Here is a 25973-nt window from a genome sequence, read left to right as displayed (position 1 = left end):
GAGAGCAGGCTGCCAGCTGTGAGGCAGGGGCGGATGGGCTCCCTTCATAGCCCTTGGGCCTCTCTGCTTTCTGAGGTGTCAGGGGTTTGTTTTTTTGTATGTGTATATATAATCATAAGATTGAATATAGATTTCAATATGCACTTATTTTTACTTGATATTCAGACTCGGTTTGTCCCGCCTGTGAAGCGAGCGGTTCCTATGGTTTTCTTTTCTTGGAAAGATCCATTCTTTCCTACTGAGTAGCAAAAATAAACTTAATGAAAGGCTTAGACTCAAATACACTTGGTATGAAAAGGCTTTGTAAATGCAAATGCATTATGCTTTTGGTAAATATAATTAACATTCTAATTAGGCAGCTGTAGGTGAGCTTTCACAGCATGTTTTCGCTGTCTAAATTAAACTTGCTTCACAGACCTGTTAGTTCTTTCACATTGTATGGCTTTTCTACTTTCTGTTATGTTGGTCAGGCATTGTCTTTTAATTCAGATGCACCCCTAAGGCTTGGTATTTGCTGTCTCTGGTATCTGTGAGAAGTAAGGGAGAGAAAAGCAATATGTAGAAAACCAAAAATAAGTCATCTTCAAGCAAAGTTGAAGGCACTATGAAGCTGCTTTCTTAAGAAAGGTGCTTAAACGTTACTGTTGCTGCCCTTATTCTTCCTGTTTATGAGCTTCATCTGTATTGTGTTTAGTGTGCTCTTTAAGGCAGAAGTTGTCTTTTCATTTGTTGTTGGTAAATGTCCAGTGACTCTTGAGTATTTGAAGACAACAGTTTGTAGGTACCTGTGCTGAAAATCCAGAAGGTATCAATTTGTTCTCTTTTCTGGAGCCCCTGTTAGGAATTTTTGTCATAGAACCAAGAGCTTATTTTCCTTCCAGTATTGCAATTCATGCACTGCTGTTTCCTTATCTACCTTCTAGAATACAATGGCAGTGGGGTTTTGAGTTATTACACTGGTGCCTGTCATCTATTAAATGGACTGTTTTACCAGTTATCAGCCTTATTTCTAATAAGGACAGTTTATATTTTCTGTGATAAACTGTGTCATTTCTTTTCTAAAATTTCATGTAATTTAATCTTAGTAATACTCTTTCTGAGATTTTTTTTTTTTGTACGCAAGGGAAGGGAAAAATACATGAGCTTATTGATTTTTAGTGTTCTGTATTGATCTACGTTCCTTTAAAAACTGTTAGCAATACGTAGGATCTATGTATTTGAACAACTTTAGCATTCATAGCAAACTTTTTCTGTGGCAGAAGTTGCTTGGGGGATCTAAAAATGATTCTTTTCGAGCATTTCAGTTGCTCATGAAGTGCTTGAAATAACAAATCAGGTAGCACAGCATCTTGTAACAAGTATTTTGAGTCCATGCTCATGAAATGATTTATTTTAAAGGGTTGTAGCAGACTTGCTTTTTTAATCAGTCATGTGAGCTTTAAATGATTATTTTTTATTTCCCCCCAAAGGAACCAATGCTCAATTGCATGCTATGCATATCTCCCTACAGTTAGAGTTTGTGCAAGAAGTTCTTCAGTTGCCTTGAATAAAAGTATTGAAGTGGTATCCTGAGTACATGCTACGTAGAGGTTTTTTGAGTTCTGACATCATATTTTTTTGGACATTTCAATGCATTTTAATACATTTCCTTCCCTGCTCACCAACTTCTCAGTATGCACCTATGGAGCAGAGCAGAGCTATGGTCTACTGTCTACTCACACCCCCCCCCCTTTTTTTTTTTTTTTTTTTTTTTTTGTTTTTTTTTTTTTAATTGTGCTTTGCTCTGCTAAATTACCATTAATAGAAAGATGTGGTAACATATTGGGCAGTGTTAGGTATGATATGTCTTGTGTATTATACAGCGGGAAAACAGTTAAGTTATAAGTACAAAGTGTTACTAACATAACATATTTGAGTACAAGGAATTGGCAATCCTGCTGCTTCAAAGTAGAGCGGTTATGACATTGCTATGCAATTTTATGCATTTCATGTGAAATAACAGCTTTATCTTTTCCCCTACAGGCAGAGTACAACGTTTCAAAATGCTGGAGATTATCTGGGTGAAGCTAGAGATTACATTTAATGTGATTGTGTCTTCAGACATTCTGCTCCTGCATTTCATGAGCTAAAATATTTCATAAAAATGAAATTGGATACCTTCACTGATCTCCAATATAACTGTGTCCCGTGAATTCAGAGAAGATTTTCTGAAGGAGGAATAGATTCATCACATACATGGACTTCTGTTGTTGCTCAAGGATACGCTTTTTTTTTCCCCCATTCTAAAAGGCTATCTACATGAAGATGAGTCTGCATTTAAGATATGATCTGTGGAATTAGGTGAATGAGGATACTTTTAATGAGTTACCAACATTTATTTCCATCTGTGTTTCCAGCTTTTTTTTTTTTCTTAATACATAAAAAATGAAGGACAAGTATAAAACAGCAGAGGTGCTGTCTTTCTTTGAGGCCTTTATGTAAGCCTCTGTTGTCCGGACGTGGTGCTAAAGGACAGACAATCTGCTTTTGATCAGCCAGTTGTAACTGCGGAAAGAGAACCTTTAAATTAAAGTAACTTACAGCTGAAATTATTTTACTCTTTGGCTTGCACAGAATGAAAGGGAAAATTAAGTTTTACTTGTCAGGGGTGTTCTACTGAACTAAGAAAGGGAAAGTTATATTATCCTTGTTTTCATTTCAAACCAAGAACTGACAACGTATTTTTCTTAGAATTTGACTACTAGGGAGATCTTGACAGAGAAAAGCAAGTCAGATGTCAGCAAACGACTCTTCTCCCCCATCCTTACAGAAGTTTTCCCCGCCTACGTGTCATGCTGTTGCACCACAAACCCCAACTTTGTCTTCAAGTCCCCAGTCGGGGCTCTCCAGTCGACTCTCCAATGGCAGTTTCAGTACCCAGAGCCTCACCAACTCCCGGGGCTCTATGCATGGGGTCTCCTTCCTTCTGCAGATTGGTCTCACCCGAGAGACTGTCACCATTGAAGCTCAGGAACTGTCCCTCTCTGCTGTTAAAGACCTCGTGTGCTCTATAGTTTACCAGAAGGTATGGTATAATGCTACCGTGTTCTGCTGTTGGCCAACACTTGTTGTTTTGTTACAGACAGTAATAACAATGTGTGACTGGAATATGCCAAGAAGTTTCGTACAGTGACAAAGATCCATGTTAGGTGTTTGCAGTTAGGCACAAAGACGTTTTGCTAACTCACAAGAGTCACTTAAAAGGAGTAAACTGTCCTTTTACTTTCTTGCTTGTGAAATGTAGTAAAAGAAGATGTAGGAGTAAATTTCCTGCGAGAATTAGTTTTCACAATATGGAGAATATGTTTTTTTCCTTTCAGTGGTTGTTACCGGTATCTTAGGTTACCAGTTTGTGCTTAGTATTGTTAAGGAGTATTCTTGCAACAGTATAGCCAGCTGTAATGAAAGGATCAATTGTGGCTACAGAAATGCACTGCAGGCCTGTAGAGCTGCTTGATACTAGCTTTTCTTTTTGTTTCTAGTTAATAATTAACACCCCCACCAAACAGCTAATATTGTCCTAGTATTGTTTTTCCATATAAGGAATACATGCGTTGCTCTTTTATGAGAGGACTGTTATCAGCATAATTTCTATTAAGAGAGGGTCAACCAAGAAATAAAAAAATCTTAGCATCCTTTTCAAATGTGTCTTGGTTAAGCTGTTGCAAGTTCTGACTCTCTAGGAAGGAAATAACATTGATCTTGCTGCTTTTGCATCCAAGTTTTATCTTTATTTAGGTTAGGTAGGTTAGATCCTACTAAGCAACCTGAAAAGTAGTTAACATTGTTTCATAAAATAATGAAGAAATAATTGCTCTTTTCCCTCAAGGGCAAGGGTGGATGAGAGGGAGAGAACTGAAGGTAGATTATTTTGTAGGGAGTTGTTTTTTCCATGTCTTTAATTGTTATGCGTTGGTTTTTGTGGTTGATTAGCTTTATTAGATGGTTCTTTTTCACTAAATAGCTTGAAGGAAAGTAAATGCAAACACTACATGAACTCTCATTTGGGTATGCCTGCGTATCTTTTTTTCCCTCATCTCATAACTTACTGTGTCTTACATGTTTTTACAAAATATTTGACAAGCAAGCTGACTTCATTATAACTTTTTTGGGCTACCAAATGTAGTTCAGCATGTTAGTTCCTTTCTGAGAGACAAGTTATTTAGGTCAATTTTTTTTTTTTGACTATGCATGTTAGGTGCACTTTTTTGCAGCCATTTTAGGGGCCGCTTTTTCTTTCTGTATCAACTCCTTCTCTTTGCGTCTGCGTATTTCCTGTCTTCTGTCTTAAAGATGAAAACAAATACATTAACACTTATTTTTCTTTTTCCTTTCTGTTCTTTTGGCAGGCTCAGCTAAAAGCTTAGCTCAAGTTCTTGTTATAGCTCAAGAAACTTCTTATATGCTGAGCCTAATCTTCTGCAAAACTGATGAGGATCTCCTGGTCAGTTTTCTCTTTTGTCTGGCTTTAATTTAGTTTATGCTCACCTGCAGCTGATGCTACCAGCAAATTACTGCTCAGCAAGAACATGTTTGCAGGCGGCAAACTGATCAGGAAACGACCTGATGTGTGGTGGATTCATCTTTCATAAGTAGTTTTGCAGCCAGTGCACAAGTCGCAATATCCTCCTTTCACCCTCTATTTGACAGCAGTATGACCTGATGTGACTTTTTTCTTTCTCTTAGATCTGGTGACTGTTGCAAGTATATTAAATATTCTAGTATTAATATATAGATAATTTTGTATTTATGTAAAAATTGTGAACTGTGCTCTTCTGTGTACTGTCATGCATATGGCTGCTTGTTTTTTTTCCAGTCGAAAGCTTTGAAGCTACTGAGTATGCCTTTGCGATTTAAGAGTTCTAAAGTTTCCCTTTCCTCTGGTGTTCCACAGCCTGCTTAAACTGTCTTTTCTTGACTGGCTCCTGGCTCTCAACTTCAGGGTACCATATAGTTTGTTCTTGTGATAGTTCTGTAGTTAGCAATATCTATTTACTATTGCACTTTTTCAATGAAAAAGGAGGAGTATCTTTTTTTTACTTGGAATCATTTATAGCTTTTCTTCTTATTTGAATGGTATCTTTACTAGAATCTAATGGAAGTTTCCTTACTTATTTTTAACAGTGCTTTTAAATCACATTTCAGACTTGTATTTCTCTACATATCTGGAATAAAAAAAAAAGTTTCTGATATCTTTCCTCATTTATTTAGGAGGTTGAACTGCCTGCCTAACTCTATTTGAGGCTACAATTACAGTATCAAAAATGTTGATCAGGACTTACAGCAGATCTCTGAGGAGGCTGGATTTTAACCTTTGTAAAAATAATTATAGCATCCTTAAAGGTTTTCAGAAAAACAATTTACGTGTTACCTTTATTTCATTCGTGGAAATTAATCAACTGGGGGGAAGACAATCCTGCAAGAGCCAGTGTTGGGGAGCAGTTTAGTTAGGAAATAAGTACTGTGTTTACCTAATCATTTTTCATAGCACTTTCTGTATTGCCAGTCTTGCTGTATTGTTGATGGTCAGCTGTGTTTCCTGCTTGAGACACTGCTGTTTGGGGTAGCTGGTTCAGGTTTTGCAGAAGGGTAATTAAAAGTAGCATCAGCAGAACTGAAACTAGAGAGGCATGTGTCTGCAAGGAGAGTGGGATGAGTAATGCAAATATTTGATGTGTCTCTTAGCTCTGTTAAAAATGTTCTAAACATCAGGATAGGAGCAAAACCTTTTTTTCAAGTTTAAAATTAGATTTGGGGAGCACTATGTTAGGTGTATTGTATGTTGCAATGCTTAATAGAAGTCCTTGGAAAACCCAAACTTTAGAATTCATGGGGATGCTTCAAAAGATTCTTGGTTATAGTCTTAATTTGCTCTCTTCATTCCTTATTTAGATTGCTGTCTATTGAAGTACCAGACATACAGTTCTCAGGGGGAGTCTGAAGAGGAACCAAAGCATGAACAGCTATGACTGCTAGAATAGAGGGAGTGTGCTTAGAAGCAGAAAAATGTGTAGTGTAAGTTGTAGATGGACACTGTGTGTCCTTGCACAATGATCAGATATTACAGAGGCAAGTTCTTAATCCTGTTGTGTGTTTACATACTGTTTCTTCATTCCTCACATGAGGGGACATGAAGTAGAGCATGGGGCTTACTAGCTTAAAACTAGGAACTTACATGTGGTGATGCTCCACTGCCTGCAAACTGAGAATTATACAGGACAGCATGCTATAAATGCTTTTTTCTAGCTTATTTATTTTGTTATAGTTAAACTAATAGCTATAAGTGAAAAACATTTGATTGTTCTGTGCTATTACTTGTATAGTATCAGTACCTGCAAGATTTATCATAACTTTTTTCTTAAACTCATAAATCTTTACTTTTGTGATTCTGAAACTTCCCTTATCTACCTTTTTATCTACAAAACTGTCCTTCATCCTTTTCATTTTCAGTCATACTGGCATCCTCCTTCTTTACATACTTTTCCTCTAATGGCTTTGCTACATTTTGCTCTGAAATAGGCCATTTCCCCTCCTGCTTTAGGGTGTTTGCCTGAAATTCTTGTGGTCCTTTCTAACCGTTGCCTTCTCTTTGACTTGAGTACTGATACACTGTTTACCTGTACAATCTGTTTCTTAATCTTCCAAACTAGTTTTTCTTTTTCCACTTCACTGAACCCTCACAAAGGGTCACTGCTTAGCAAAGTCAAATGGATATTTCTCGACTTACTGATTAAAAAGCCTCTCAGATTTTTCCTCTGTATTTTCATAACGTTGCTTTTGTCTTAAATTTTAAAAAAGGAAAAAAAAGCCAAATCAAACTTATTTTCTTACTCTCTTCCTTTTCGTTCTCTGACCTTACATATTTCTAGTGTTTCATTCATGTTTGCTGCACTTGTTCCCTGTCCATTTACCTTTTTCTTACTGAACTTCATCCAGCCTAGTACTTTTTGGTCTGTCTTGTGTCTTTAGTTCACCTTCAAAAGTAATTTTTCCTTCCGTGGCCTGCCTGTTTCAGGTTTGTTGTTAAACCTTCTCCACCAACAGTGTTTACAATTCTGCTATTGCTGAACTCTTCCATATGTAGTACGTTGGTTTTTTTTCCATTTCTTTCTTCGAAGTAGTCTCAAAATTGTCTTGCTTACGTATAGGCTTGAAACCCTTATCTAGCACCTGTTGCTTTCATCTTGATTCCTGTAACTCATGTGTGTTTGGTGTCTTTGCTTTTGCTAGGAATAATATTTTTGTTGTCTTAATTTTTCTTCATCCTAACATGGTCACTCTCTTTCAGCTGCACCTGTAATTGTCTGTCTCTCAACAGCAAATTCACAATTGTTCATAATCTCATTTCTACTTGATTACTGGCTTGCTTTATGCTTCTTTGCTTTTTCATCTTACTTTTTGACTGTTTTTTGGTCATTTCTCTCTCTATAGGCAGAGTCCTGAAAGTGTCATTGTTTACCTTAAATGTTGTCTCCTCTACCAACAGTATTTATGCGTTCTTACTAGTGCTAATCCCCTGACTGTTTTCCCTGCCACATTATGCTGTTTTGTCTTGCCTGAATTCAGGCCTTAATCTGTCAATAGCCACTTACACAGGTACTTAACATGTACACACTTATATTTATTTCTTCAAGATTCTGAACTGTGTAAAGTGTTGAGAACACAATCATGGGAGGTATAGCTGTGTTTAAAAGGAGTTAATTTTTTGCATATTACACATGCTTGTGTGTTTTTCTGCTGTTTCTGTAATTTCATACTTTCATTGTTTTTATCAATTTTGTAGTCATGGTACATTGTATTCCCTGGTCAATAATTTGAATAATCTCAATTGAATATGATCCTATCAGTATGTATGCACTTTTTTGATAGTCCTGCTTATTATTTTAATTAGAGTAGGTGGGATTTCATTTTCAATAATTGGAGTGTGACTGAAGCCCTTGGGTTGTTTGGAAAATTAGCCAGTTTCCTTTGAAGATGAATTAGACTGGGCGGTAGGGACAGAGAGGTGAGGAGTTGTGTTCAAACATTTTGCTTTGATAATTGGAGGGGGGGGGAAGGCTCACATGCAGAACACGCAAATATATCTGTGGAATTTTCTAACCAAGTGACAATTGACTGTATACCTGTATTATTCGTATGCCTAAGACTCAAGTTTTAATGGGGCTGAAGTAAAGTAGTTTGGATAGCTAGTTCTTCAATGAGGGCTGCTGGGGGGGGGGGAAGCACTTATTTAAAAATACTTTTAAATTGTCATGTTATGAAAAGGCCAAAACATGTGGAATGAATATGAGCTGTCTCTCAAAGGTTTGGACATTGTTATGGTAATGGCTATCTAACCAAATTGTGGCAGAGGTCTTGACTTGGAGCTTAATAAGATTTCTCAAATGTTAACAGATGTTTTACTAGAAAAATATTGAGAAGTAAAAGTGTGATATTATAAGGATCATATTACAATCCATCCATATTACAAATGGAACTCTACAACTCCTGCAGTAACAACTTAATTTGGTGTAATAAATAAGTAACAGTACTGTAACCATGCTTCTGGGTTTTTCTCCAGATTAAGCTTGTAATAGTTCATGGTACCTATTTTTGAATGGTTCAAAAATGAATGCAAATCGTGTTTTGTGTTCATCAGTTTTGCTCAAATCTTTTCCCCCCCTGTTGGTCTGCCCTCTTGTCATCTGCTTTCTTCATATGAGCTAAATAAGGCAGCAGAGTAATAGAGAGTTGAGACATGAGAAGCAAATATGCCTGTGAGAAGATGGGAGCTGGGAAGTACTGGGGCTACGGAGCTGGTATATGCAGGGTGGATTAGCATTTCCAGCATGGTGGTAAATTCGTCTGCTGGAGAACCTAGCCAAGCAGTAGTCCAAGTATGTCTGTACTGAGGCATCTGGTGAGGGAAAGATGCAACATGTTTGAAGCTAATTGTCTGTGTGATAATGTGATTTGGCACATGATTCTAAAGAGTGGGAGTGAATAGCTGAGTAGGGATGCAGGATAATAGATTGGAGTGATTTCAGTGAACCAGGAGACTTTCCAAGGTAATGGGTGTTTTGCACCATTAGAATTTGGAATTAACTTTCAGTGGTTTGAAGCATTTGTTTTGAGTTATGATGGGTCATGAGATATTGGACCTTGAAACAATATCCGCCTACGCTTTTCCCTAGTGTGAATTTTTGGCGACTGGTCCAGAACTTTGTAAAGTAAGTCCTGGAACTTGAAGTAGAGGGATTTTTCAGTTACTGCCAAAATAGAAAGAAGCCTCAGTTGTGTTTCGCTCCAGCAATGCTGGCTGCTGTATATTGAGTTCTTCTGGGTAAAAGGAATGCACTATCAATTAAAACGAGACATACTGTTACAGTATAAGCATTCTAGATGACACCAATTATTTTTCCTTAGTGTGAGTGCAATCATGCACCAGTAGTGTTACTTGTGCTAGCACCACCCAAGTACAAAGGATTGCATATGTTCTTTACATAAGTTGATGATATTGGTGTACCAGAGATTAATTTTGGCACAGTCTATTGCATACGTAGACTTCCCGCAAGTGATTTCCTGTAGTTAGATGCTCTTTTGGAGCTGTTAACACTGAGAGCAGTCTCCTTTTTGCTTTTAGGAAACACAGTAATACTGGGATTAGCAGTTTATAAGTTCTGAGTCACTGTGCAGATACTTTGGGCTTTTATGCAGGAAAGTAATAGCTGTATAATCCTGTAAGATAAAACAGGCTTTAAAAAAACTCTGCTTTGAGTTTTGTTTTCAAGTTTACATTACGAGCTCTTAACACTTCAAAGGAACTGGATAGTGTTCTTTCTTAACAGCTTCATGTCATTGAGCATAAGGAAGGCTATAAAAGCTGTACTTTGCTGTAGTACAAGAGAGAAAAATTTGATAGTGTACAACTCGAACATAGTTTAAGGTTGCGTAAAAATTCTGTTAAAAGATACCACTTGAAATAAAAACCTTGTTAAGCGATGAGGTTATTCTTGGCCAGCAGTCCCACATAGCCTTCTGGCTAAGGTGCTAGCAAAGAATGCTGTATTCCCGAATGTACTGGGGAGCGGAAGAGAGAGCAGGGCGCTGCATGTCTGTAAGGAGCCAAGCGGCTTGCATAGCTCCCCCAGTCGAAGCCTGTCCAAGTGGCTTAGACATGGGCTCTGACAGGCCACCTGCAGCTCATCAGGGCCGGCCACGCAGAGGGCAGCCAGCCAGCGTGTCCATTGCTTGGGTGCACAGGACTGTAGTGGGGGCAGAGGAGAGTAATCTGAGCTCAAGTGTGTAGAAAGGAGTGGTCAGAGAGGTGTCGTTGTGTTAGTCTGTTCTTTTATAACAGGGGAATCATGTAGGGGTGTGTGCAAGGAAAGGGCAGGACTCTTTCATCAAACTCGAAAAGTTTTGTTAGGGACAACTGAATCCGACAGCCTCCTGGCAGAGGCGAGGCTGCTGCACCTCAATGCCCCAGGTCCAACCAGTAGCAAGACCACATATTCCCAGTAGGCACAGGCACTTGGATACAGGTGTACAATACATATGTGTATACACACAGTTTGACACAGGCAGACATGCAGAGCACTCACATGAACACAAACAGCAGCAATGGTCTCATATTGTACCCTTCTCTGGTGGTTCAGGATGAAGGTCTGTTAGTGGGAACCAAGAGAGACACTCACCCCCAACCAACCAAAAAAACCCAACTGAAAAAAGTGGATGTCTCCAGCAGCTGGGCTCAGGCGTTCTCTGCCCAGCAGCAGCCTCTGGATCTTGGTCTTTCCAGTTGCCGGCATCTGGATATTCAAGCTCTTGATTTCACTTGCTCAGGTCTCTCCAGTCGCTGGCACCACTGGCACATGGGTCCTCTGACCTGTGGTCTGGCTTCAGTTGCTGGCGCTCAGACCTCCCGTATGCACATGTGCTCAGAATGAAAATGTGTCATCCAGGAAAATAGTTAGGAATGGAATTTAATGAAAAGATGGGACAGATGGTGCTGATCAGGGCATGACAATTGTTCTGACCAGCCACTGTTTGCAGGTGTCCAGCCTTTTTTATCTTCTTATCCCTATGTTGTTTTTTTTTTTGCCCATGTTTGTTCATCCCTGTATCACCTCTTCTCTTGCCTTTGGTTCTTTCCATAAACATCCCATAAGTCTTGTACAATCCTAACTCTCTGATGTCTCATAACGTGTCCTGTAGTGTTGGGCAGCAACCCCCCTCAGTCCAGAAGGTGCTGTAGTGTTGACTTATCTTCGTAGGTTTTATGGCTGGAAACTGGGGCTGAGGCTTTCCTGTGACAGCCCTGGGATGGGCCTGGACAGGGTATCCTTTCTTTGGAGCCCTTAATTTGGGTTCTCTGCATGCCCTTGCGCCTCTCTGCTCCACTGGCATGTGGAGATGGGCTTGTGGTGGGCTGATGGGGTTGTATGGTGTTGTATGGGCTGCCCCACCTGGATTGTTCCTTTGTGGACATCAAGATAAGCGCCTGACCTAACAGGCAGGATAGGTAAGGGAGCTGTTGCAAGGTTCCTCGGCTATGCCTGCCCTGTTGTGGGTTGTAGCAACTGCAGCTCTGTAGCACTGATGAACAGGTTATCATGCTTTTAGTTTTTGGAATGATTGCTTCAGAAATGGAGATTAGGCATGCACAATGCGTAGAAAAACGTGTCCTGGGTGAAGTCTGTGACACATATGTATAGAAACTGTCTGTGTTTAATGATAGGCTTCTTGCAATAAATACTAGCATAGATTATTGTTAGTCTTGTTAGGCCTGAGCTTGTGATTCCACATCTTAGTCCAGAAGCTACTGATCAAGTTGAAGCTTGTAAATAGAAGAATTATCTTTTAGGAGGTTAAATATTACAGTTACAAAACCAGACAACCTTTCACAGTCATTTCATCCATGTGTATGTATACTTGTTTTGAGAGAAGAGGGCAGTAAAACATGTCATTCTAGTGTCATAAGCATTCATGACACACAGCTTAAAAGGTCAATTTAATTAACATAGAAGCAAATGAGGATATTGATGCCAACAGTTCTAACAATCTATAATAGATGATTTTGCTTTTTTTACAATACTTTTATTCCACAGAAATTAATTTAGCCTTTGTCTGGAATTTATTGGAAAACCAGATGTTAATTATAGGCATTCTACTGTTATTTTACAAACTTTGGAATTAAATGTTGATTCTGTTTTCTAAGCAAAGTAATGTCTCTCATCTTTAATGATTACACTTGCTTTCACAAAGAGGATTTGAGTACTCATCTGTAACTTTTGTGTCAGCTAATGCTTCTTAGTCACCAAAATTAATGTGGTATGTTTAAAACCTTTTAATAAATACAAGATTTGTACATGAGAATGGGTAAATAGTACATATGCAGAGTACATATGGTCATAGCATTTAAAATAAGTGCTTCTTGGAATGTGATTATGTGACCTCTGGTTACTGGGGTGGGGGATTATGTGTAGGGATGTTCTGGCAGCTGCGCGATGGGTTTATGGTCTCAAAGAATCAAAAAAAAAAAAAAAGAGAAACAAAGACATGTCTTTATCAAAAGAAGGAAACTTAAACCTGTGAAATATCTTAGAGGTTCCTTAAAATCTGTGGTTTCAGGTGGTTCTGTGAACTTAATACAAAGAAGCAATAGTTCACACTATGCTTTGAATCATCAGTTGTCCCTCCTGGCAGCTGAAATTAATATCAGCATTAATAAAAAGTGTCATGCTTATCTGCAGACAGATACATACCATATTCCTGTTGATTTTTCTCTCCCTTTTCTTGGAATTAAGTTTTTCCGCAGTGTGATGCAGTTGACAGACTATAAGTAGAAGTTGTCTTGAGGATACAATTGATTGTAGCATTGATGTGGTAGCTTGCTTTTATTGATACTAGCATTAAGGTGTGATACCTGGCTAAACAGTGCGTATAGTATCAAGGAATAAAACCTCACAGCACTTACTAAAAAAAACCGTAAGTATAGCTTGTTTTCTTGTTAATTGAGGCACAATGGACTTTTGAGTTAGACCTTAAAACAGGTTTATGCACTGTTCCAGGTATGAAGAACTGTTAGTTCCCTTGGAAGAATTATTAGTGTCCCGTATCTATGCATGTTCTGAACGTCAAGTCCTGTGCGTACTTGCAGAGATACAGACACATATTTGGGAAGCACAGCTAATCTTCAAGCTTTTTATTTGCTTTCCTAATACAAATAATCTTTGGGAGATTGGAAAAATGTAATATTCATAATATTCTCGGATATTTGCTATTTATCAAGATTAATCAGCAGATGAGTATAATGAAATAAAGTGTGATAAGAGAGTTCTTGCAGGTAATTCCAGATGATTTAAGGGATTTTAAGCAACAGCATTTTATTGTATAAAGGTTTAAAAAGCATCTGTTTCAGGGGAATATAATGCTGCTCTCATATCTGTACATCATGGCTACTGTACAGAGTGCAAGAGAATATCAAACTTATGTAGGGAGCCTAAGAATGAGTTGGGAGATGAAGCAGCCTGCTGCTTTGGCATCAGCCCAGTAAATCAGTTTCTTGGTGCTGTGGATTAAATGTCTACTGTTGTCAGTATAATTTTGTCAGGTCCCTCTTTTGCTTTTGCACGGGTTAAATGGCACAAATTCTGCCTCCCTTTGTGACTATCCAAGTAGATAGTGTGCTTTCCAGAGCATGGAGATTCTTCAGTATTATTGTAATGTAAGTGTGTAGGGTGTGCGCACCGAAACAGAAGGCCAACTTAATATTTTGGATAAAATTGCTACAGGAAAGAGGAAATAATTTTCTCTCTGAATGGGAAGGGAGTGTGAAAACAATGGGTGTGACGGATCCCTTCATTATGTCTTTGATTTGGTAGAAACAAGTCTTTGGCTACTTTAGTTGAGGACAATTAATATACCACAAGCTTCATGCAGTTTAGACCCTGTTACTTATTGACTGTGCAAGATCTAAATTACTGAGCTGTAGTCTGTTACCTAACTAATTGAAAGTTTGTTGTGTGCTTTTCCTTTTTTTTTTTTCCCCCGCATTCTTTCTGTTTTCTTCGGTGGGAGCACTTCTCTGTGTGTTCCCACCTCAAATTTGAATTCTTGTTTAAACAAAAAGGCCGAAGGAGCTGGTTGATTGGTACACGTTCTTCTGCAGGGTCTATTCCTGCTCTTTTTCTGCGTGAACTGTCTGTTTACTCTTCAACTTTTCATTTTAAGAAGTTTTACTCACACTTGACAATATTTTGAAGAGTGGTAAAAATACAGAATAAGAAAGCTATTTTCAGTGAAGTGTCATGGAAAAATGGCATGTTATTTGGTGTGTCTATTCCCTATATGGATTTACAACATTATCTTCTGTCCTTGTAGGGAATCAAGTTTTCTTTTTCTTGCATCTGCAGATCTAAACTGTTGTAGAACAGTGACATGGAGCCTCTCTTGGCTTGCCCCTCAAGAAAAGTGTGGCAGGTGCTGCTGGAGTGTCTGGAGCTGAATAGATGTCTGCCCCAATAAGGGTTACAGGTGGTGGTATCTGAGTTAGAAAGATCTGCATTGGCTTCAGGTGCCAGACTGATTATGCAGATCTGAGAGATTAAAAACCCAAAGAAACAAAAACTTTATTTCTTTTCAGGTTTGGAAAAAAAAGTGTCACTGTTGGTGGGGGGAGAACAAGGAAGAAGTTGGTATTGATTTGATTTGGTGTGTGCTGGTTTTTGGGTTGTGGTTTTTTTTTTTTTTTGGAAGGGGGGGTATATGTTGTTTGGGTTTTTGTGTGTTTGGTTTTTTTTTAACTTTTTATGCTACATTTCAGTTCAGAAAATGTTTCAGTTGCTCAAAAATAAGCAGGTCAATTTTGTTTCCATGGAACACTCCAAACACTCAAGTTCTGTGGCTGTTACTGAAAACATTTATGGATAGGATTATGAAAGAGTGTGTGTTAATTTAGAGTTTGTTTTCTATTGCAGTTCCCAGAGTGTGGTTTCTTTGGCATGTATGACAAAATTCTTCTCTTCCGTCATGACCTGAACTCAGATAATATTTTGCAACGAATTACATCAGCAGAAGAGATACATGAGGGAGATCTTGTTGAGGTTGTACTCTCTGGTAGGTACTGCTGCAATAGAGGAACAGCGCTTTATTCAGTAGATTGGAAGAAAATAGGACTTTATGGAACATTATTATCATGCTTGCCTTGAGCTCTTTGACTTAACTCTCGTACTGGGTCACTGTTTTGGGGTAGAGGTTTCCAAGAAAATCCTAGTGGTACTCATGCATCAGTACTCAATTTTATTATTGTTTCATTGTCACATTTTAATCTTCTTCAGGTTTATTATTACAGGTAAATCTGAATTATAAGAATATGAATGTATAATTATAATGATATAAGTTTATTAATAGTATTATTGAAGCTGAAATGCAGACAGGATTCAGAATTTGGTCTTCCAGCCGTGTTGTTGGCTTTCTTTTGCTTAGATCTGTCTTTTTGTTCTGTAGCTTTTGCCATTGATGGTTTATACTGCTAAAAGGCTCCAAATAAACATAGTTGCTGAGTCATACCTATAAGGACAGACTCTTGAGGGTTACTGTAGTGCTTGAAAACAGTTTCTTTTAAATGAAGTCCTGACAGTGGTGGTTATTAACCTGTAGTACTCCTCAATAATGAGGACAGCCCCCCCAACCCCTAACTGATTTGAATTGTATGTGTTTCATCAATACCCCATCAAATTCAACCAAAAGCCAGCTGTAGTTAAACTACAAATAAAAGCTGGATTAGTACTGAGCAGTTCTTTCAGACTTTGATGACTAAGTGCCAAACTGAAGTTACATTCTAGACAGAGCAATCTCTTGGCTGTCATGGGATTAGATTTGTAAATTGGACCAACAAAGTATGATTTCCAGAGTCATAAGGATGAGTTCCTTGGCTGCATTTCAGGCTACTGTTCAAGGCATGTCTAGGGTGTTCAGTAGTTGATCATCTTGGTTTGAGCTTTTCATTGCTTCTGGTGAATGACATGTTTGGAAAATTTGTTGTGTGTGCTGCCTCTTGCAATCTCTGACAGTTTCCTTATAAACAGACAGACCACTAGAAATTGAGGCATTTTGAAGGCGTGTAAATCTCTTTCAGTGGGGTTTTAAAACTGAGACATGAGAATCTGAATGTGAAGCATTAGTACATATTTGATCAAAGAATAGTAACAATTAGGGCAAAGTAACATTAGTGTAAAATACCACTTTTTTTACATTCCAAAGAAACTGGACAAAAAAACTCATTTAAATGTATCTATGCTTGTTTAAGAAAAAGAACATTACTGGTGAAGTTTCCAGTGTTCCATGGAAACTGTATCCACGGTTCTGTTTTGATACACATGGAATTCATTCTAATAAACTTTTATTGAAAAAGTCCTTTAGAAGATAAAAATCTAACTTGTAGAACTGTTCATTTGAAAATTTTTTAGGTTACAAACCAGCTTGGAAATTAAATTGCTCTTTCAAATGTTTCCTGTTAAGTTGACTTTAGCAAAGCTTGTTATATTTGCCTTCTCAAGGTAGTGAGGTTTTCAACATCATGACTCATACTGTTCGTTAGTTGTGGCCATTAGCCTACAGAATCCAACAGAATTTTTCCTCACTAGAAAAGCTTACTGAAAGCCGTGTAATCTTCTAAATGCGTATTTAAATGGTATACAGTAAAGTCCTTGTTGATCCTGTGGCAAGAACCATAACTTACTGCAATTTTTTAAAAGCTCTGGCTACAGTTGAAGATTTCCAGATTCGTCCTCATGCACTTTACGTGCATTCCTACAAGGCTCCTACTTTTTGTGACTACTGCGGAGAGATGCTTTGGGGTTTGGTACGACAAGGATTAAAATGTGAAGGTAAGTCTGTGACTTTTAGTGTATTTTTGTGTGTATACATCTATATAAGATGAAGAAGGGGAAAATATATCTTGTTTGATATGAGAGCATGTGGTAAGTGTTGTATTTAATAGAATTGGAAGGGATTGTGTATCAGGAAACCCGAGTTCAGATCCTGGCTTTAACACAAACTGTGTGTGACCTTGGGCAAATGACTTAAGAAGTGTTCTTGTTTCCCACTTTGGGGGGGGGGGGGGGGAAGTTAGCTTAGAAGCATGTGTTCCTTGCACAAGGAGCACATACTTTGGAGAGACTCCCAAAGGGGAATCCCTTTCCTTATGGCCTTCATCCAGCTGGCAGCGGAGCGCTCTGCAGCCTGCTGTCAGGTACTGACGCTGCCTGCTGACTGGCTTCTCCTTGGCTCTGGTGCTCTGGAGGGAGGGAGTGATGAAAGTCTCCTGCTGTGGGGAGAAGTCAGGAGGGCTATCAGCTGTTTTGGGGTCTTAGACCTTCTTTCTAGAGCTGGGCTTACTAGAGATCGTTATTATAGCAAGCAGTGCAAAAAAAAAACGTGTTTCTGTGGACCACACCAAGAACACTAAAATAAGAGAATTTAACAGGACAGTCTGTTTCTGTCTTCGGTGTTTTCCTGGGTCATCTTTTTAACTGCCTTATCAAAATATTAGTACTATTTTTGTTATTTTGAATGTTGGGAGATTTTGGGTTTTTTGTCTAAAACCCTTCTCTTTCAGGCTGTGGGTTAAACTACCATAAGCGGTGTGCCTTCAAGATTCCAAATAACTGCAGTGGAGTGAGAAAGAGGCGTCTGTCTAATGTGTCTTTACCAGGAGCAGGGCTTTCAGTTCCAAGACCAGCACAAGCTGAATACACATCTTCTGCCTCTGAAGAAGTATGTAATGTAAAAGGGGAAACAATTTCTGGTTTTAAATCCTTTAACCGCAGGGGAACTAGCTAGTGTTGCAAGTGGCTCATAATGAGTACAAGGGAGTTGAGCTTAACCATTGTGATTGGTTTTAGTTCATTTTTAAATCTGGTGAGTCTTAGACAGTGGCACTTACTGATAACTGTTATTACAGTGAGAAGTGAAACTGGAAGTAAATTATAACTTTTATGTATAATTATTAGCCTGTCATTTGTGGTTGTATGAAGTCTGAGAACTTTGGGTTTGGGAATGATAAAACACCTTGCCGCCTTCGTAATACAGATTCATTCTGTAATTACAGTATCAATATAGAGTAGTTACTTGACTAAAAATTGTAAGCTTTTATGCTGGGAGAGCAGCGAGTATTCTTGATATGTTGTTAAGCTTTTCACAGACAATCTAAAAAATAACCCAAGACTTATCAAGGAGAGTGTAGGGGATGAAGGGCTTACAGTAAAGATCATCATTCATAATAGTTCTTTATTATAATGGTTATGAGGATTGCTGAGAGGTTATCAGATACCCTGCAACTATATTGGGATCTGAAGACAGGGCAGGCAGTGATTAGATCCATTTGTTCATTGCTGCTTTCACTGTGGGGTAAAAGCAGTGCTTTTGACACTTCGTCTTTCCTGCTTATCTAATTGTATTACTCTACAGTATAACAATTCTTACCTTCTTACCATAGTTTATAAATTGTATAGATTGTCTAGTTCAAGAACATAATGCTTTTTAGCCAGAGGCTGCAAAGCCTAGTCTTGAGTCATGAAAAATATTTATTCTGATGTTTGTAACTATTGGTAAGATCTGTTCAGTGAACATAAAATTGTAAGCATTTCTCCTCTCATGGAATTTAACTTTTGATTTCTACATGCGTGTTTAGTACCTCTTTGACATATCTTCTTTGCTATCTGATTTTGAATACTTGGCTTAGATGATCAGTTATCATATTCTGTTATCATGTTTGCGGTTCATCTTTCAGCAGTCCTAAAATACTTTAGGTCAGATGTACAGGGCCATGTTCCGTTACAATTTTCTGTAGACGTAGGTAACTGTAAACTTATCCTGCTGAATGTTTAGTATGATACTCAATTCCTTTTTTGTTTTAATTGCCATTTTAATTGCCAATTTAATTGTTTTTTTAACTTAATTTCAAAGATTTCTTGGGGGGTTTAATTTCCAAAATTATTTTTTAATTTTCTAAGTATTTTTGCCTAACTTAGTAAGCTATCCAGGTATGCTGTTCTTTGCTTTTTGAAACTGATAGCTTGAGGTAATGATTGGATTTTGGTTTGCCTACCTCCCGTGTTTTCCATTTTATCCCCTGCTTGGGGGTCTGTACGTGCTGTCTGTCAACCTTGCCAGGTTGCTTAAAAAAAAAAAAGGTCATAAGACTGAATGTTTAGTATTTTAGCTTCTGTGGAAATAAAGATTCATACATACTTTCCTGTTCTCTGCAAGGCTTTTTCGTCTGGTGTTTTCGTTTTATGATACGAGAATCTCCTTTTAAAGCTTATTGGCCAGGTTCTTACACAGTCACTTTCTGAGCCAGCACCTCTCTCCCAGCCCCCCTAACATTTACTTATTTATTTAAAAAATTTATTTATTTTCCTGAAGTGGAACCGTTTTGGTGCAAATCGTGTATACCTTCTTTATTCCAGCGCTGCTGCCCAGAACCTAGTAAGAGGATTCCCTCCTGGAGCGGCCGTCCCATCTGGATGGAAAAGATGGTGCTTTGCAGAGTGAAGGTTCCGCACACCTTTGCTGTTCACTCTTACACTCGTCCCACCATATGCCAGTATTGCAAACGGCTACTTAAGGGCCTTTTTCGCCAAGGAATGCAGTGTAAAGGTAAACATTTAATTTTTGGCTGCAGCGATAAATTTCAGTGAAGGTCTTGTATTTAAAACTGATTTCAACTTCTGTTTTGATTGCTAGAAAGTTGTATACTACAAAATGGGGCAGTATAATTTTTGAAAAAATGCATATTTTTGAGAGGATAACAGCAGCCCTCATTTTCATTTTAGTAGGCTGTGCATTGTACGTTTTTATGAAAAATGTTTAATCACATATAGATTGGAAACGCCTTAAATTTAGAAGGATAATTCTAAATTAATATAAATAGGAAATATTTCCCTTTGTTCAATGTCTGCCTTCTAGACTCATGACTAAAGAACTTGTAAGTTTTCATTATATCATTCTAGCACAGGATACTGGTTATTGTCTTTTGGAAAAAACATCGTACAGGTAGGTGCCTTTCCTGAACTAGCTTAGGCTTCATCAGCTGCATGGTTTTTATTTAGCATACGTTAAGATGCATGACTTCAGTTCTCCGACTCTTTTGTGCATTTCCCAGGGCATAACGATGACATTGTGGTCTTCTTCTGTCACTTCGTTGCTGGATAGTGCAGATTTGTCAGCTTTGTTGCAGGAAAGAGAACTGTAGTGATGAATCCTAAACATTAATATGGAAAGGACTTTCTGTTGCTCTCATGCAAGTTTATCAAACATGAGTAGCAAAGGTCAATCAACATTTTGAAAGCAGTTACTTAATACATTTTCAATTTCCTTAAGTAGAAGAGAGCAAAAGTTGTAAGCTTATGGCTGCATTAACTTTCTTTTGACTAAAAATACTACTGTCTCATGTAGCTTATCTTTCATTTCTGTTTTAATAATTTGCAGTCTTTGTAGTCTGAGGTCTGCATCCTGAACTGTTTTTGAGTTATTTGAGTATCCCTTGATACTCAAATCCCTTGATATGTTTCTGAGTTATATTGAGTGTCCCTTGGATACATGCAATACATGAATAACGAAGCCTGAAAAAGATGCTTTGCAGTTCTAACATATAGATACTACTGACCAAATACAGTTGTTGTGACTCTATATCCAGTTGAAGAAATGGGGCTACCACATCAGTTTTGGGAACGTGAATGGTGCTGTATAAAAATAGAATTTATGTATGGAAAACAAGAATAAAGAAACGTTATGTATGCACACAGGACAGAAATAAGTTTATTAATAGGCCTGTCATTGCACAGTATGATCCTATACATATTTTGAATATATCAGGAATTGATATCAAACAATCAAATTATTTTCATACTGCTTTCTCCTACAGATTCTTAAAGTTTCCACGAACTTCCTTGTGCACATTCCCAAAGCTTGGGGTCTTTCAGCAGTCCCATGTTCCTGAGTACCCATAAGAGCCCTGGATTTCTTGAATTCATCCAGGCTTCTACTTGGACTCTCAGGATGATCTTTGGGATGCTAAGGCTGTATTTCTGGTAATAAATTAAATGTGCCCAAGGAACATTCCTGGACACTCTGATCAACAGGGCCAAAATGACCTGTGCCCGTGAACAAGTCATCTTAGCACCTGAGCCCGGGTGGCTGTAGGGAGGCTGCCCGTTGGGAAAAATTTCATGGGATGCTCTGACTTATGAACTAGACCTGGGAACTGTTTGAGATTGTGCTAATGCTGTGGGCTGAAAGCATCCTAGGGGATGTTTACAACTGTTTACTAGAGTAGAGAGTTGCATTGCAGTACCCAAGAATGTTTCTAGACAAAGTTTAATTGATTAGGATTGACTCACTCTTTCTAGTTTCCTGGTAGGACTTGAAATGTCTCTGTTTCTTCCAGCTCTGTTCAAACTAGTAAAGTAACCATATTGCATAATATGGACTGAAAACACCACTATAGAAAGGACAGTTCATTGTTCTCCTAGGATGCTTCCTCGTAGGCACTCAGAAGCTGAACAGGATTGTATTTTGCTCCAGGGTTTGGCTTCTCTGCTGCTAAAAATGGGGAGATAATGATTTTTCTCTTGTCTGGACTTGAAAGCATGATGAGCTTTCTTTGGATAGCAGAAACGGGCTAAATTATCGGTTTGAAAACAGTTACGGGAGCAGTAGGTGGTTTTGAAATTCATGATGTTGATACACAGTCAAAAATTACAGTGATGCTGCTAATAATGGAAATTTCTTTTACTACCTCTAATGGTATATGCTGGACTTTGTTCAGTAGGTTGCATCTGATACCTCGGATGCAGAAATGGCACACGTCCAGGTTAGATTCCATCTCCACGTCAGGGCAGATCTGGACATAACATTATTCCGTCTGCCATGCGTTGGCAGGGAGAAATGGAGCTTCAGTGTTCAGCCAAATCTGTAATCGGAATGATAGGGGAGCCAGACTTTGGGATTTACTGCAGAGCATATTTGCTCTATGATACAGGTTTCTGATCCTAGAGGATCTGATGGCTGCAAGTACTAGGCAGCAGGTGGTGAAAAATGATAGAGATGAGACATTTAAATCATACAGCAATGGAAAAAAGGGTGTGGAACAGATGAGAAGATGGGAAAAATTACATCATAATGGAAAAAATAACTACAGACAAAGCTAGAGAAGAAGAAAACTGTTTTGTACTGGAAGAGGAAGTGCTGACATAGTAAATAGTGGTGGGGCAAATCAACATGTGGCATCAGGACGAGATTGTTAATTTACTTCTGGAGGTGACCTCATCAGTGCTGTCTTCAGTTACATGCAAATGTATGAATCTGAACTGAAGCTTGTGATGGAAGTAGCGAATGATAGAATGTTAGTGTCTGAGTAGGAGTAAGATTCTGGTGTCATGGGCTTATTTGTCTTCTGTTGTAGATTGCAGATTCAACTGTCACAAACGCTGCGCATCTAAAGTACCTAGAGACTGTCTTGGAGAGGTGATTTTCAATGGAGGTAAGATGCGAAACATGCTTTCAAATACTGACAGATCTTTGGAGGCTTAACAGGATGCTTTTAGTTCCCTCATCTTTGAATATTTTATGTCTTTTTATTTTATCTTCTCAGTTTTTTCACCTGAGATTGCTGACAATTAAGAAGGTTCACTGTAAAACTTATACTCTAGTGACTTTAATTTTACTTAATCAGTCTTGACAACTGCAGTACGCTTTGCTTGAGATTGTTCAAGGAAAATAAAAAAATCAAGAAGCCTTCTAAATATACAAAAATCAAACATCTGTTGAGATCAGTCTGCTCATTGTTCACTGTGAAATGTATATATTTAAATGTTAGTATCTGACGACAAGTACCATTTTTTTGTGACTTTCTCATATGCATGATTTTCAGTGGCCAGAGTTAGCCCAGCAGTTTGTGAGGTAAAAGAGAAGGGGAAAAACCAAGCCAAAAAAACCCAACAAACAACAAAACATTCTAATTTTTTGGAACCTTAGTTAAGTAGAACTGTCTTCTGAATAGACCTTACAGAGTTGGGAGGGGAAGGCAGGGAACACTGTATGGAAGGAAGTTTAAAGTCTTATTCATATAAGTTTTAGACCAGTGTTAAGCTGATGAAACATGGGATGGATGAGCAGACAGTGAGGTGAACTGAAAGCTGGTTGAATGGATGGGCCTGAGGGTGGTGATCAGTGGCATGAGGTCTGTTTTGGAGGCTGGTAACTAGTGGTGTACCCTAGGGGCCAATACTGGGTCCAGTCCTGTTCAACATCTTCATTAATGATCCGGATGTGGGGCAGAGTGTACCCTCAGCAAGTTTGCTGATGCCTGGGAGGACTGGCTGACACTCCAGAGGGTTATGCTGCCATCCAGAGGGACTTTGACAGGCTGGAGAAATGTTGGACCAGAAGTCCTCCGGCTGAGGTGTCCTCCGGCTGAGGTGTCCTCCGGCTGAGGTGTCCTCCGGCTGAGGTGTCCTCCGGCTGAGGTGTCCTCCGGCTGAGGTGTCCTCCGGCTGAGGTGTCCAAAATCTTGGTTGTTGGTGTGCCTGTTGTTGATCACACCAAACTGTGCAACCTGATTCAGAGGCCTGGGAAGCAGCCCTGTTAGCCAGTGGGTCCTTCACCATTGCACAATATATCCCATCTGTTCATGCCTGCCTTCTCCAGCTCCAAGGCTCCTGCCTGGGTCATGAGATTGGCGGCCATGAACAATAATGTACAACATGTTGTTGGCTGCAGCCTGCTTTCACCATCCTTGTGATGCTAAGGTGCTAGAGCTCGTTGTTTGGGAACTACAGTTTCAGACAATTCTTTTGTGAACATAAGGAGTTGTTTATTTTTTTTGTTCTTTCTCCCACCCTTAAATTGATCTCTCTTCAGCCAAAAAAAAAAAGGGGGGGGGGGAAAAAAAAAGGTTACAGATGAAGGTATTTGTATGTCTTATTTCTTAGTTTTCTACAGTGCAAGTTGTACAGCTTTTGGAAACTTTATTCTGCCAGCAGAGAGTCAGATGCGAGTAAGATCTGTTCTGCTTTTCTCTTTTCCTGCAATACCACAGCCCCCTTTTTCTCTTATTTTTGCTACTATAGGCTACAAGGGCAGTGAGACCAGAATTGGGTTTCTGTTGATGGAGAATTTCATTTGCACAGGAATAATTCTCTGGGTCATCTCTAGCCATCAAAAGGTTACTTTGTACTGATTACTTGTAGAACAGAATTACTTAATGAGATTTAGGTTTAGACCTTAAGCTTTTCACTCCATTTCTTTCAACGAGATTCTTGTTTTGGTTGGATCTCTCTTGCCTTGGCATTTAGCAAAGATAAGTTGATAATGTTCACTGGCACACTTTGCATCATTTAGCAAAAACTTGAGGATTTTGTATATTCTGGTTGTACTTTTACGTTTACTTGCATAAATATGAACTGAAGAAGAAATATTGTGGATTTTTTTGGGTTTTCTTTGTTTTGGGTTTATGTTTTTTTTTGTTGGTGGTGGATTTTTTTTTTCTTTAATTGTGTATTTGAAATAATATCTGAATCCTGTGTTGTTTCCAGAACCTGCCAGCCCAGGCCAGGACTTGGACATGCCAATGGAAGTTGATAGCAGTGAAATGAACAGTGATGGTAGTCGGGGTCTAGATGATGCTGAAGAGCCATCTCCTCCAGAGGACAAAATCTTCTTTATGGATCCATCTGACCTTGATGCAGACAAAGATGAGGAAGCTGTCAAAACTATCAGGTAAGTCATAAGGTGGATTTCTTTGCTCTGGATATACTTTCCTCAATATTGTGAAGTAAAACTTTGAGTAAAATAATTCTGATTAGCCCCATTTTACTGCTTAAAGTGTCACTTTTTTCACTGGTGTTTTTTTTAACCTGGAAATGCTTTGTAAAGTTATCCTGATTCAAGCAAATGTGAAACATAACTAAATTAAAATAATATAGTCTCTTCTAATTGGAAAAAGTGCTGTGTTATGACTGTTATCAAAGAAATAAAGCCAGATTATCAAAACATGATAAAATTTATGGCTTGGTTTAACATGGCTAAGACATGACTAAGATCTTTGTGACAGCCTAATTTAGTTAGTTATGCATGTGTGGATTTAAAAGTAATTACTTGAGATATTTTAATATTCATATCATAGTTTATATGCATTTTAGGTGAAAGTGTGTTTTTTAACTTGAATGTGATTTTCCTGAAGTGTTCTATCTGATTACTGTTACATAGTTCCTTTAATCCAGTCTCATATTTTTACTTTCTGTATTATTCTGAATAGTGGTGTCCTGGTTTTCTTAGGTCATTTTTAATAACATAAGAGCAGTTGTATTAGGTCAAATGAAAGGTCATTTTAGCTAATAGCAAATAACTAAGGAAGAGCATATAGTGATACCTTCTCAACTTCCCATGATTTATAGCTCAAGGATTTCCTGAGTTAGAAGTAGCATCTTTTCTGTGTTCCACCTCTAGGTAGGATTTCTCCATTTATTTTTAATTGCACTTGGAGCAATTCAAGTTTCTTGGCATGTACAGCATCCTGTGGCAGACAATTCTGTAACTGTGTGCTGTATTAAAGCATCCTTACGTTTTTGGTTTTGAATCTGCCATGTGATTTCGTGCGTTTACAAGCGCTTCTGTTAGTGCCATGCGTAGAAGCTCTGGTGTTAAGCAGGCAACTTAGTGGTTCACTCCATCTCCAGCGCTATTAAAACGTATACGTTTAACTAATGACTGTCAGAATGTTAAAGAGTATAAAATCTTCATTTACAGGACAGTTAATCTCCTCAAGCATTGATAAAACTTCCTAGTGGAGCTGTGATTTGAATTAACACACCCCTGTTGATATTTTCATAAATTGAAAGTATGCTTAGATAGGGACCTTTATTAGTGTAATAACAATATGAAGAAGT

At 38.4% G+C, this 25973-nt stretch overlaps 1 protein-coding gene across 2 annotated transcripts in view; it reads left to right on the top strand.

The window, feature by feature from the left end:
* Positions 1-25973, top strand: part of PRKD3 (protein kinase D3) — a 48353-nt gene that overhangs the window by 1653 nt on the left and 20727 nt on the right. For both annotated transcript variants that reach the window (XM_063328860.1, XM_063328861.1), the window contains exons 2-8: positions 2023-3064; positions 15000-15138; positions 16779-16910; positions 17642-17799; positions 19494-19683; positions 22490-22567; positions 24621-24804. In XM_063328860.1, the coding sequence (XP_063184930.1) occupies positions 2774-3064; positions 15000-15138; positions 16779-16910; positions 17642-17799; positions 19494-19683; positions 22490-22567; positions 24621-24804 (1172 nt within the window). In that variant the 5' untranslated portion in view covers positions 2023-2773. The remainder of the gene's footprint in view (positions 1-2022; positions 3065-14999; positions 15139-16778; positions 16911-17641; positions 17800-19493; positions 19684-22489; positions 22568-24620; positions 24805-25973) is intronic.

This window comes from Chroicocephalus ridibundus, chromosome 3 (genome assembly GCF_963924245.1).
Source record: "Chroicocephalus ridibundus chromosome 3, bChrRid1.1, whole genome shotgun sequence".
NCBI classification, from domain to species: domain Eukaryota; kingdom Metazoa; phylum Chordata; class Aves; order Charadriiformes; family Laridae; genus Chroicocephalus; species Chroicocephalus ridibundus.
This window is presented reverse-complemented; position numbering and strand designations above follow the sequence as displayed.